The sequence below is a fragment of the Drosophila montana genome, unplaced genomic scaffold, assembly GCF_035044405.1.
Source record: "Drosophila montana isolate Dmon_TW-CO22-7 unplaced genomic scaffold, ASM3504440v1 contig_3240_1, whole genome shotgun sequence".
In the NCBI taxonomy this organism is placed as follows: Eukaryota; Metazoa; Arthropoda; class Insecta; order Diptera; family Drosophilidae; genus Drosophila; species Drosophila montana.
The window spans coordinates 572,048-586,391 of record NW_026998122.1 but is presented as its reverse complement, the minus strand read 5'-3'; the positions used below and the strand labels follow the sequence as shown (position 1 = coordinate 586,391).

General features: G+C 42.7%; 1 protein-coding gene across 1 annotated transcript; it reads right to left on the bottom strand.

Moving 5' to 3' along the window:
- Positions 1-384: 384 nt before the first annotated feature.
- On the bottom strand, positions 385-5,563 carry rho (rhomboid). The gene is made up of 4 exons (XM_064690236.1): positions 5,129-5,563; positions 2,191-2,740; positions 802-1,219; positions 385-714 (listed from the first exon to the last, which is right to left on the bottom strand). Exons 2-4 carry the CDS (start codon positions 2,650-2,652, stop codon positions 392-394), a joined length of 1,203 nt encoding a protein of 400 aa, XP_064546306.1. The 5' UTR covers positions 2,653-2,740; positions 5,129-5,563; the 3' UTR covers positions 385-391.
- Between the last annotated feature and the right edge of the window lie 8,781 nt (positions 5,564-14,344).

Sequence of the window (14,344 nt, the reverse complement as noted above, 5' to 3'; positions counted from 1 at the left end):
AATTCTTTTTTTTTTTTTACACGCAAAATAAATTCAGTCTTTGGTTCTATCACAACATTTGTTTACACGTTTCGGCCCGTTCTTTGAGTGATTTTTTGCTGTTGTTGTTTTTGTTGTTGTTGTTGTTCGGTTCTTTCTGCGTGAAATGTTGGAAATGAAACGCGCCTACGATTAACGCAACGGAACGCAACGGAACGGAACGGAACGGAACGAAAAGTTAAGCCGAACGAATTTCGAATTTAGTTTGGAACTAAAATCACTTTTTCGAGTGAACTTTCTAACTCTCTTAGTTTTTTTTTCTTCATTTTCTTATTTTTGTTTTTGTTTTTTGTCTATGTTTCTCTCCTGCTTTGAATATCTTTTAGTTTATTTGGCTTGCCTGCCTTGTTGCTTAGGACACGCCCAAGTCGTGCAGCAAATGTTGTGTGATCACCTCGCCCTGCTCCTCCATCAGCTGTGCGGTTACCGTGTTAATAAGATTGAACGCAATCGCGAACACGGTGAAGGCACAGTAGACGCCCAGCGCCAGCCACCAGATCAGCTGCTCGTATTCCCGATGTCCAAAATTCTTGAGCACCAGAAAGCCAATGGTCAGGCCGGCCAGAGCGCCCGTCAGGTGCGCTATATACGAGACCTGCGGACCCTTGGCAAAGGCGGGCGTGGCAGCGCCATCGAAGTACTGCGTGTAGACGGCATAGCCCAGATCGCAGGAGACTGCGGGAGAGAAGAGCAAAGGAAGAAGCAACGGGTGCCAGTTAGTTGAGCTGTCAAAAGGAGCAGGATTCGCTTTGTGGTACTCACCAAAAATGACCACAGAGCCGAGCTGCGTGGATGCGGACTTCATGTGCGCAAAGTTCAGCGTGATGTTGGCCAAATGTGCGGCCAGGAGGGCGTAGACGCCGCCGCTGGCGCCCACCAGGAACACCTCGGAGTCGACAACGCTGGTGCCCAGCGAACCGGCGAAGACGCCAGCCAAATAGATGACACCGATGCGTGCGGTGCCGTGCATCACCTCCAGCGGGACGCCAAAGAACAATTGTATGATGATATTGAAGCCCAAATGGAACCAGTTCGCGTGCAGGAACATATAGCTAAAAAATCGCCAGACTTGCAGGCGACGATCGGGTCGATAGACCAGCACCGAATCGCTGGGTATGGGCACCGGCTGGCCAAAGTTCTGGGCGGGCATTGTGTAACGGTCGTAGGCGAAGATTGCAATCTGCAAGGGGGGGGGGGAGGGGGGAAAAACAAGTAGAAGAGGCATTAGCTAAAGTTTGGAGTTGGAGTTGCAATTGGAATTGGGGTTGCTTCTGATTTATGTTTGTTGTTGTTGTTGTCGCAACACGCGACGTCGAACTTCTCGTGTCCCAAATAGATGACACACACACGCACACACACAGACACACAAAAGGCTGTGCACATATATAACGGCGCGCTGCTTAGTCCTGCCAACTTTATTTTGGCTTACGTTGAAACTGACGCGCGCTCGCTCTGACACACAGTCTCGCTCAATCATTCACTCTCTCGCTCGCTCGCTCGCTCGCTCGCTCGCACTTATTGTGTCTGTTTCTTCGTTTAGTTTTTATTATGCTCGCCATGTTGTTGTAGCTTGTTTACAATCGATTTTGGGGGCGCCAGGCAGGCAGCCAGAGACGTGTGTGTCGGTGCGTCTGTGTCTGTGTGTGTGTGTTTGTGTAAGAATGCGCAAAAGAAAGCAGCAAATTTTATCGCTTTTAGTTGGAAGTTGAGAATTTGTAAAGTTCCTCAACGAATTTTTATTGCATTTTGCGGTTCTTTGATTCAATAATAATAATAAATTATCAACTACGGCAACAACAACAACAACTACCATAACAGGCTATTATCTATGAGAGGCTGCTGTTTTGTACACTTCAATAAAGACAGAAGGAAATGGAACGATAGCAATTGTGAACTAGTAGTTCCAGGTGACTTTGGAATGTTGAAACTTGGAAAACAAACGGAAATGAAACACTTATCAAAGTTTGACACCTTGAAAGTGGACTGGAATGGAGAATAGGATGTGCGGATGGAGCAGACATGTGGGAACAAGCGGAAATGAAACACCAATGCATTTGTTCACTTGGAAACGTTTGGAAATAAATGGAATAGAGTGACAACTCTCTCTCTCTCTCTCTCTTCCCTCTCGCTCATCTTTTAGCGCCTACTCACCTCAATGACGGAGATCATCAGAATGAACCATGGCCAATGCTTGCGGTGCTCGAACTTGAGCAGCATCAACTCATCCGTTTCCAACGGCGGCAGGTTGCAGGCTGTGGCTGTGTGTTGATTTGCTGTTGTTGTTGCTGCTGTTGCTGTCGCTGCTGCTGCGGCGGCTGCTGTGGCCGCTATTGTTGCAGGCAGCTTGTCGCGTTGCATGTAAATGTGCTCGCCCTGGCGGGTGCAGCATGTGCTGCTCGCCGTGCTGCAGTCCGTGTCATAGGAGGAGCAGGCGAAGGAACTGGAGGCGAAGGTGATTGCAGCAGTCGCTGGAATGTCAATGATGGTCGCCGTTGTTGCTGTCGCCGCCGTCGCTGCCGCCGCCGCCGCTTGTGGCGCCTCCAGCTGCTGCTGCTGCTCCTCCTCCAGCTGCAGCTTTGTGTGGCTTTCTGTGCTGTTTGTTGTGGCTTCCATTTTTATTTATGCGCTTTACAAAAGTCTTTTCTTTGCTTGTGTTTTTTTCCTCTCTTCTTCTTCTTCTTCTTGTTGTCTGTAGGCAGCGCTGAAAGAAGCGAGCGAAAAAAGTTTATAATTAATTAAGTGTAGCGCACAATAAACAAAAAATCAATTAGGTACATAAATTATTCATAAAACAAGCGCGTTGTAACAGCAATAACAACAAATGAGTATCGACTGCACAATACCCTGTAAAAGCGGCATAAAACAGTTTGCAAGGCGACATTTTGTTGGGTGAAGCCAAAACTGTAAGCGCAGCGGCTGTGACTTCCAAACTGTGCTTGTAGTAAGTCTAGACTGCAAATTTCGGGGCGGTTGCACGATTTTATTTTCAAGTCTTCTTCAAACCAATATACCCATTCTGTCACTTTGGTTTACAGGGCATGACAACAATTACAAAACTTGAAAATTTCTTTCTGCCAGCGAATTGTTTATCGTTCAGAACTTGCGACTTGCATTCCTAGCGGACGTACCAGGCTCCCCCCTCCCTTGCTTCCGCTTGCAGCAACCTCCGCTCCTTCTTCCCCCACACCCCTCCCTCACTATCCGATTGTCTGTTTGTATGTTTGTTTGTATGTAGGTCAGCAGTAACATCTCCGGCCTGAGGCCCATAAAATTTGATGGTCTGCTCTTGGTGCTTGCTACCCAGTTGCCCCGCCCCGACCCGCCCCGCCCCCTCGTTAAGGGCGGGTTGGCAACTAAAATTAGCCAAAGGCGCACGTCGGGAAAATAGTTGAAGGCGACGTCACTTCTTAACGCGCCCCTCTCTCCCCTCTCCCCCCTCGCTTACGCCCCCGCAACACACTTAGTTGTGTTCTTTGTGTATTTGGAAGCAAACGGAACTTCACTTGGATTGAGTGTGTGGCAGGCTGGAAGTGTTGAAGAGACGTGGTCCTAAACTATTTTTATGTACAGTATAAACTCTGTTAACGACCAGTTTCTAGCTGCGGACATCTGTTTTAGCCAGCGAAATTTTGTTAGTATCAATATTTTGAATAACTTTAAGCGCAGAAAATCTTAAAAAAATATTATTTTCTTAATAAATGAACTGTGTGTCCCTTTTAGCGAGTTTCCCCTGTTATGGGCTTATGTAATTTTCATTTAATGCACAAAGTTTGCTGCAGCATTTTAACTGGCCCAAGACATAACTAAATGGCTTTTAAAGATTGTTGCAACAACAATAACAACAATGTGAAGGCCGCAGAGCTAATGGGCCAACCAATCAGCTAATAAACGAAATTGTTGTCATTTTTCGTGTTGTCTACAAATTATGTTAATCGCATTCGTTTCAATTACCAGCAACAGCAGCGAAAACGATAATGACATTTTTGTGGGCTGCACCCCACAAGCAACATAGAAATAGAAATCAAATCGAATTGTATTTGAATTGAAATGAAATCTTTCTTTCACTCAAATTGCACGCCTAAATTGACTTAAATTCTGTCTTTTCTTAAGTCGCTCAACAATAGGCAAAAAAATAAAACAGCTGAAGTTTTTAATTTAACGGTTGCCATTGCACAACACACATACATTAAAAGCTACGCTCACTTCCTCCCACCCACACAGCCGTACACACATTAACTTTGGCGCGTCTTAAAGTCGCGCTCAGCGCTGCGCTGCTGCTCGCTCGCTCACTCTCATTATTTAGTTGTTATTGTAATTATGCTTATGTGTCCGCCTGTGTGTGTGTATGTGTGTGTGGGAGCGAACCGAAGCTCGCAGCGCACTTCTAACTGTGCATGTTTGTTGTTGTCTTGCTTGGTTGCCTAGCAGCAAGCGGGGGCCGTTAGTTGTTCTTGTTGTTGCTGTTCAAATTTTTGTCTTTGTGTGTGTGTGTGTGGCATTTCAATATGGCACGAAATCGCAGCCGCTGCTTATTAATTAATTAATTTATTAATTTTTTTTTATAACATTTACATTTTGCGCAAGCTGCACCAAATAAGCAAACAGCATGAAAAATTGAAATTATTGTTGTTGCGGCTCGCGTGTTGCACGTTTGCCAATTAACGGCAGCAGCGGCAGCGGCAGCAGCAGCAGACAGTAGACATGTTGCGTATGAAATGAAATTAACTCAAACTCGTCGCTGGTCAAACGCCAATTGCCGCCGCATTGTTTCACATGACCCTTTCGCTAATGCCCTCTGGCTCTCCCTCTCTCGCTTGCATTCTCAGGCTTGCATTTTTTGCTACACTTGCACCTTGCCACCCCTAAAACAACAACAATAAAAAAACACACAACTTGCAACAACAACTGTTGAGTTGAACAAACTCATTACGCGTTGTTGCACGCGACCCGCTGCCCGCCCCGCTCGCTGCACTTATTTCAGTTTTTTTTCTCTCACACTTTTTTTTTTTTTCTGCTTGTCTGTGACAATTTCTATTGCAATTTTTCTCATTAAGGTCAAACTTGCTGCGGTTTGCCGTCTTCCTCTTACCTTTATGTATTTTCTTGTTGAATTTTTGTATAATATTATTTTTGGTATCGCCTTCGTCTTGTTTATCCAAAAAAAAGGGGGGCTCGCTTTTAATCCAATTGCCGCTTCAGTTCGAGTATTTTTGTTGTTGTTGTTGTAGTTTTTCACTTTGTTTTTGCTGCTGCTTGAAAATTTTGAACTTTGTTTTAATGCTCATAAAATTCATTTTGAGCATAGAGCGAAATTTTATTTGCTATTTTCTTGGCTTTCTTAATTTTGTTTTGTAGCAACGCGCACTGCACACGCACTTGATATTATTAATATATTTTCTTTTTCGAATTTGTTGTTTATATCGTTCCGCAGCCGTTAACTGAATCCGAGTCTCACGCAATTCAATTTCTTTATTTTTAAATTTGTTTCTTATTTCTTCTCACGATGCTCTCGCATTCGCGTCTCGCACGCAACTAAAGCAGCTCCAAGCAAGTGCGCTCTTTAAATAGCTGGCCGCGCAACTTCTCGCATACGTTGGGGGTGGGTTGCCATCGAACAGGCAGGTGAGGCGAGAGAGTTGACACAACATGTCGAGCCAAGCCGGTTGCAACCAAGTTGTCACTGCATTTCCGTGCAATCGTGAATTTTCTACTTAAGAATAACTAAAATTGGTTTGCTTAAATAAAAGTAGTTGTTGAATTGTTTAACCAATTTAAGTAATTTATTTGAACAAGCTAACAGAGCTGAATTAAGTGAGCGTGAGACGCAGAGAGAGCGCACGCTTGGCTGCATTGCTCCAACTAGCCTCAAACATGTTGCATGTTGTGTTTTCGTTTTGTGGTTCGAGAGCGTAAGCGTATAAGAGTACATTTCTGGCAGTCTGCAACATGCTGCATGTCCAGCAAATCCGGTCTTTTAAACTTGAATCTCATTCGGTATTCAAACTTCTTAGGCGCATTCCATTGATACCATTCATGCCTTGCAAACGAAAAAAAAAAAGAAGAGAAAAAGCACAGCTATATTTGTGCATTTGACTAGCCAATTGAGCGTGTATTCCGTTGTGTTGCCGGATCGATTGATTATGCGTAATGTGCGCTTAGTTAATCATCTGGCAATGTGTTGAGCAACGTCTTGGGCAACGCATAACGGTATGATTCATCGTTTTTTACCACTGTCACTGACTAAACCTGCCGCCAAGATCGCGTCGTGATGAAATCTTTCAGTTGTTCATTGTTCTAGGGAAACGTTTCGATCGACCTTCACTTTGCGAACTTTCTTTGTTTTTCAATCAGGTTATGCAGAAATATCTTTGCATATAAAGCGTGTAAGATTTTGAATTCTTAACGTTATATATTTAAACTTTCTTATGGTTTCAATGCTTATATGGATTGATGAATGGAATAGGGCTACATCTATATGAAAGTCCTATTTCTTCTGTCTATTGCTCGATATAAGAGATATAATTTTTTTTTATATTTTTCTGGTTTTAGAAGCTTCTGCTAGATCGTTTCGTTGATTACCATGTTAAAGCCCCAAAAAACGAAAAAGGGTTCGAAACAATGCGTTGGCTTTGGAATCGTTTCGTGACCCAATTTTTTTTTAAGTTTTGGATTGTCCTACTTTTGAACATTTAAAATTAAATAAATACTTCTCTTTATTAAATCAACATTTTAAATTTAATCAGAGTACCAAACATTTTGTTTGCATAAATAATTGTAATAAAAAAAGGATTGACTCAAACTTAACATTAAGATTAAAGTTCGACTGCATTTGGGTACTTCATATGGGAATATATGTTAGCTAAATACTTAGCTGCCACAGGAAGAAGAGCTTCAAACGTTGTCTTCTTCTTTGAAGCGTGCCACAATTGAGTTGACAGACCCTCTGCCTTATAAAGCAGGTGTATTCTATTGGAATGCCTCGATGAAATCAATGAGAAATGCAAATGAGTTGAGAAACGTGTCGCCTTTTGCTCAGCAATGCAAAACATGTCCTAAAGAACGCCCCGAACGCTGCCTTCTTCTTCGGTAAAGTGATCGATGCCAAGTGGCATTAAATTTCACACCTTCAAAAGAGAGAGAGGGAAGGAGAGAAGGAGAGGAAGGGAGCAAGGTAGCACACCTTGGTGATAGATAAAAATCGGTAGCAAAAATAAATATTTATACAAATTATTAAGACTTCGGTGCTTGCGTGATCCGGAGGCAGACTAAGCCCACAACTGGAAGGGAAATGCAGTTCGCGGGAAATGGCCACAAAATGTTGCACAAAAGGAGTAGCAAGCAGCTCAAGAGTTAGCCAAGGATCAGAAATGGGTACGTGGGTACGTGTTTTGCATGATAAGCCGGGAATTTACACAGATTCCATAGATAGGACAAACATAGACACCGAAAACTCACTTGCATGAAAAGTGAAAACGCGTTTTCCAACATTCACACACACTCTTCTGGCTGAGATTTATGATGACTTTTTAACATGTGCATGCAACAGGTAAGCCCGCACACACACACACACACACATAGTGTGACCATGACCATGACCAGGCACGTCATCGGCAACAGCATCGTAAATCCTTTTTTCCCACGTTCCGTTCAAATCTGGGAGGCACGTCCCAGGCACGTAGCCAGCCTCCACTCCACTCCACTCCACTCAAATCACCGGTCACGGGGTTACCGGTCACCGGTCACGGGGTCACCGTTAACCGGTCACAGTCACAGGTACTCATAATTGTCGCCTTTTGGGCGTGTTGGTCGGACTTCCCTTGGCTCGGGGAATTCCTTGGACCGAGCATCGCACGGTTTTTTCCCGTTCGACATGTGCGTGCCACATGTGTGCGATTCAGGAATTTCCGCACTTGTTGCGCACACTCTCACACACATTTACACACGCACAGGTGGGTTGTCCTTGCTCCTTCCGCTGCATTGCGGATTTTCATTTGAATCGCCCGCGACTTCGACTTTTGTTGCACTTGCCGAAAGTTCCGCTAAACTACGTGTTAATTTCCATTCCCGTGTGTGTGTGTGCGAGTGTGTGTGTGCGTGTGCGTGTGTTTTTCCCGTTTCAGGAGTCATGTGTCCTCCCTGCACAAGGATATCCAGTCAATTGCTCTGCTATGCAGAAGGCGCGTCTCTCGAGCAACTTCCCAGAATTTGCCGCAGTTCCAGCATTAATTATTGATTCCGTATTTTAGGGCGGAAGCTTGAGCCTTAATTTTTGATAGAAACTTTGCCCATTAGGCGTATGCATAACAAAAGGAAGCTCTGTTTTACCAGAGAGAAGCTCAAATATTTTATATAGAAAGTAAAAAAAGTGAAGCAGGATGTGCTGTAAGAAGTTAGTTAGGTTAATCAAATATTTTTGGAGGCAAACAGAACGGAGGCAAATTATACCCTTGCATACATTATTTGAATTTCAATACGGAAAGGGTAATGCAAGGAGGAAGACATTTCCGAGGCCAATCTTTATATAAAAAACTGTTTGTTCCGACTGACTGATTAACATAATCCAAGCACAGCCAAAACTTTAAGGCCTGGGAAGAGATATTATGCCAATCCACGCTAAGAAGGGAATTTAGCTAATTACACGCGCAAGTGTGGAAAATGCACGGAAATGCAAGCTAATTTTCAAAGTACTTGGTGATAATTTATTCGGGACGTGTTTTTTCAACTTAAACTTAGTCTGTTTGACTAAGGTTGGCCTCTAGATATATTCTACCTGTCAGGTTGTAGTCAATATTTCTGCTAGATTCCTGGCAAAAGAAATCAAACAAATAAAAAAATGTGTTCCTCTATGTTCGCTTGGCTAGGCCTTTTCTTTTAATCAGAAATAATTGATCTGTATTCCATTATTGATTCGTATCCGTTGCTAAATGTTCACTTTTCCTGCTCTGCCTTGAATATTTATCCATATCATCTTGTTGATCTTGGCTTCTGTTCTATTCTGCTTAGCAATTGTCGAGTTGTCGCCAATTGATTTCTTTGCATTTAACGTCTGTTTGCTTACGCATTACGCTGCCATTTACCAAGTCGAAGCCAATTCAAATTTACCATTTGATGTTCCTTCGGGTTCCATGCTCCCAATTATCCTTTTTCGTTAGCCAAAGTCCTTGAATCAACAGAACAGAACAGAACAGAATTGAAACTGAAACAAAAGACGTTGTCTGTGCACTGGCAAATGGAACTCGGCTTAAGACTATGGGCTGTGCCTGGGAAAAATACAAAACTATGCCACAAAATGCTTCGCATACAAATGTCCTGCTTAACGAGCCGGACGGGTCGACCTGCTGACCTTCTCTGTGGTGTCCACGTTGGGTGCGCTTTATGGGATTAGGCTGCATGAAATAAAATTTGAACAATTACTACTTGAATGCAATGTTTATGTTCAATTATAGACGAAACCGAACCGGACTCGCAGGACTCTCTCTCGTTGCAGTCCATTGATTGACATTTTTATTATGCATATTCAGTCGGACTGGACGCAGACTTCCTTCCTTCCTTCCAACTCCCTCCCTCTCTCTCGCTCCCTCTCTCTCTCTCTGCTTTGGCAATAACAATAAATTCCCAATTTGTCTTTGGCATAGAACATAATGACGTCCACAAAGCATCTAAATCCGATAGATAAATTCGAGAACTCGGCGTCAGCTGCGGCCCAGCCTTGAACAACCAGTTATGCTGCGGACAGTCTCATTACTTTCCCATTATTCTATATATATATATATATCTTTTTTCTATATAGGAAGCCTTCACTTCAATCAATTTTTTCGATTTGGTTTCCATTTACATTTGGCTATCGCGGCCCGAACGAGAAATTTGCATTTTTTGCTGGCAAACCAACTATTTGATTTTCAATTCCACCCATTTTCCACCCCTTTTATTTTGTTGTAAATTGTTGCAACTGCAATTTCAGGATTCATTTAGTTGCCTTTCGATTATGTGTCTGCCGTGCGTTTCTTTGCTCAGCAGCCGGAAATCAAGTGGCCAACAAAAGTTGTGCAAAATTTTAGTTATAATTAACAAATTATTTCAGCTTGAATGCGAAATGTAGCAGCAACTCGTTCATGTGCAACTGATGCGAATTGTTGCCGAGAGCAAGTCATGCAACGCAAATGTAGATTAAAGATTTCACTTGGCCAAAAACTGAATACACGTCCTGTGCATGGCTTATTGGGGCATATTGATCAAGCTTGGAGTCCTAGACAAGTCAATATGTCTATCTTATACGAAAGTCTATTAACTGTGCGCAGTTTCACGCATTTTCCGCTCTTGCGCGTGAAATCTGCCAGTGAATTGTTTCTGTTTCCGCTCTTCTTTGGGCAATTGTCTTGACTTAAGGTTGGAATTCCTTGTTTGATTCTCCGAAGCTGCACATAGTCCTGTAAATAGATTATCTGCTGATCGTGCGTTAGTTTATCTGTTCTTCATATCCTGCATTTTCCACTCTTGCGCGTGAAAATTTGCCAGTGAATTGGTTCTGTCTCCGCTTTGGGCAATTGTCTTGGCTTAAGGTTCGGTTTATAGTAAAGAAAAAAAAAACAAATTGGAATTCCTTGGTTGATTCGTTGATCCTGCAAATGTGTGTAGGGTATAAGCTAAATACTTATACGAAAGTCAATTAGCTGTGCGCAGTTTCACGCATTTTCCGCTCTTGCGCGTGAAATTTGCTAGTGAATTGGTTCTATTTCCGCTTTTCTTTAGGCAATTGGCTTGGCTTTAGATTGGAATTCCTTGTTTTATTCTCAGAAGCTGATAATAGACCTTTGTATAGGGTATCTGCTGGTCGTGCATTAGTTTCTCTGTTCTCCAAATCCTGCATTTTCCGCTCTTGCGCGTGAAATTCGCCAGTGAATTACTTCTATCTCCGCTCTTTTGTTGGCAAATTGGCTTAGTTTAAGGTAGGAATTCCTTGCTTGATTCGCAGCAGCATAAAAAGGACCTGTGTATAGGGCATCTGCTAGTCGTGCTCTCTTTTCGCTGTTCTTTCAAATCCTGTTGCAGCTTTTTAGTTTTCTAGCTCGTAAATAAAATTCCCTTTAAGCTAACAGAGAATAATTTGTTAAATATGAGCTGTGCGAACTGCAGCATAACGCACATCTTCATTAAGCTGTGCTGACCAGCCCCCCATCCGCCCCCCGCCTCCCTCGGCACTGATTGATTAAACGAGACCTGGCTTTAAGCTAGCCCCATTGCCACACACAGCAGCAACAATGTTGCCACAAAAACATATTAAAAGCGCGGTCGCTGGGCGACCAGAGTTATGATGATGTTGCACAGCAGCTGCCGCATGTCGAGGACTCCCGCAGCGGGGAGCTGTGGGCAGAGGGAGAGGGAGAGGGAGAGGGAGCCGGGCGAGTGGAGCACTCGTTGCGCTAATCAGTTAAGGGGCACTTGTCCACTTTGGGATGCTTTGGTTTTAATTACGCGGCGAAAAGTTGGAACGCGGCCGCGCTCCATGCTGGTCAAGTTATCCGCCTCCGATTCGCGCAGTGGGTTAAAGTGCTGCCAACACATTAAAACTGCAATTCATTCGCCGGCCACACATGGCGGGGCAGGAGGGCGGGTGCGGGGGCGGGAATTGGGTGCACAGCTCAGCAGGAGTTTGGCGCACTAATGAACATTTTATTACAAAAGTTCACAGTCGCAATTGTGAGCGGAGTTTTTTTTGGCAGCTTGGCAGAACTTTTTCGCATTTTATTGCATTTCATTTTTGCTGCAGTTGCTCGAGACTTGCCAACGGAAGCTGTCGGCCCCGAAATTGAAATATTGTTATTCCAAGTGCTCGAGCTGGTCGAGCTGCAAGTGTTTCGCCCGCTGCTTAAGCCAAATCCCTGCGGCTGGGCGGGGCACTTGTGTGGCCTCTCCGCAAGTGGCCCAACCCCAAGCGGGGATATCACCTTCTAACCCTTTTGCGGGCCGTCTGGCGAGCGTCTACTGTCAGGCCAGACGTTGACATTTCCACTTGAAATCCAATACGTTGCGTGGCTATTTACTCACTGGGCAACCGCTCGGTAGTCCCCTTTGTATACCCTGTAATCAGTCGCTAATAGAGGGTAGTTTGGTTTTGAGGGCTTGTATGTTACAGGCTGGGAAAGCACTTATAAGGGATATATATATATTCTTGAGCACGTTGACGATTGGAGGGGATCTAGACATGTCTACTTATTTATCTGTCCTTCTGTCTGAACTCTTAGATCTCGTAAGTTATAGCAGCTAGAGACTTTTAATTTGTTGTATATATTCTTGCATGTCAAACTCAGATCAGGCTTACAATGTTTTTTCGATATCTCCTATTTTTACAATATCGATAAATATCGATTTAGAGTCTTAGTTTTTTAATCATAGCTCGAAAGTATTAAGTGCTAATTACAAAAAACTTGGTATGTGGGTTCTCATATAGTCTAGATAGATTAGGAATATTTCATTTTCATATCTTTTCACATTTTCTTTTACAATAACGATAAATATCGATTTTAAGACATGGTTTTTTAATCCTAACTCGAATACTGTGAGAGCTATTTAGACCAAACTTATTGAGTGGATTCTCATAAAGTCTGGTAAACTTCCCCTATTTCCTCATAATTGAAAAGTTACTCATATTGAAAGGAAGCTTGTGCTTTGGTATAGTCACATAATTGAATGTCATATTTCTGCCTTGAATATTTCATAGGGATCGGACAGTAAATAACTTAGGTAATCAGGGAAGCTTGTATCGGTGCAACGTTCAGGGTATCTCCAAGTCGTGCACTCCCGACTATATCACACCTCCTTCCTTGTCAGCGCTCCAGTTCCGGAGGGTTTCCATCTGCCCGCTACGCTGCGAGCAGAGTCATGCAGTCAGCTTTGTAATTTAATTTTAATTTGCGCTTACGGCGTGAACCTCGCGACACGCTGACCAGGGAAATGGATATCCTGTCTGTGCTCCTTGTTACGCTCGATTCCTCAACCCCTCCCCGCACCCAACCCCCCCGCCTGTCTTGTCTTTCGTTCCATGCTGACCTTGTTTGTTAATGAACTGCAGCTTGACTTTCTGTTTGGTATCAAAAATTTTAATTACGGATTTGCGCAAACATTTGCTGGGAAAATTTTCAACCGAAATTCAAATAGTTTTTCATACGAACGAGCAGAAAAACTTTGTTAATCGTATCCTTTTTCATTCGCCCTGGCAATTCTGTTGAAGTGGGAAACTGTTGGAAATGGTTATAAAGGGTTTTGTGCATTTCACGTTTCTAATTACGAATATTTTAATTGGGTCCTATAACAATTATTTGCTCTGTTCGAGTTTAATTACGTTAAAGCGCTTAACTATGAATGTTTTTAGAATGTGTTTTAAACCACATTTAACTGCGGTTTTTATGCTTTAATATTCTTTGTAGAAGCCTTTGAGTAGTTTTCAAATCAAAAGGATTTAAGCGGAAGTTATATAAGGGGTTATATAGAGTGACATTGAAAAGGGGAAAAAACTCTTAACTTTGGAAGATTACAAAAAACCAAAATCTTTTGTAATGTAGATTTTGAACTTTTCAGAGCGTAAATCAGAACTCGCTGAGTTAGGTTACTTTGCAGAGAACTTCCTTAAGTACCTCAAGCATTTTCTCGGTATATTAAAAGCAACTTCTCGTTATTTAGTTATTCCTTCGCAACTCAACTATTTTAAACTCTTTCTCCGATAAAATTCGAGTTCCTTCACTTATATAGCAACGATTTCTTCTCTCTCCAACTTGGTGTCTTCTTCAAGCTGCCTATATCTCTTGGATGTCTTTAGGTCTTCTTCATAACGAACTCTGCTAACTACCTCAAAGGCTTTTATCATATATTTAGAACAACTACACGTTTAATGTTTAGTATTACACAAATATCCTCTAAGCTCCTCCCATAAAATCCTTGCCGCAATTCAGTTCCGTCATTCATAACGGAAGGAGCTCTACTCTCCCAACAATAGAGTCTTCTGGGCTCTTCCATATGTCTTGGCGTTAGCCCTTTTTATGAAGAGCTTCTCTAACTACCTCAAGGGCTTTTCGATAAATATTATTTACTTAAATAACATTTCTTATATTTTCCTTTTATGTTTTTTCCAATAAAATCCTTGCAGCTATCAAGTTCCTTCCTTCATAACCCAAGGAATTCTTCTCTCTCCGACTTGGACTCCTGTTTATAAAAAACTTTCCTAACTTCCTCAAGGGCTCTCACCATTCATTTAAAGCAACTTCTCGTTATATTTTTACTATTTAAGTAATATCCCTTAAAGTTTTCGCAA

Bases quoted from the DNA above. Each gene is read 5' to 3' on its own strand.
- rho (XM_064690236.1), bottom strand. From the start codon at position 2,652: ATGGAAGCCACAACAAACAGCACAGAAAGCCACACAAAGCTGCAGCTG. The intron at 1,220-2,190 runs GTGAGTAGGCGC...CCCCCCTTGCAG, and splicing joins TGATGATCTCCGTCATTGAG to ATTGCAATCTTCGCCTACGA. The intron at 715-801 runs GTGAGTACCACA...TCTCTCCCGCAG, and splicing joins CGGCTCTGTGGTCATTTTTG to TCTCCTGCGATCTGGGCTAT.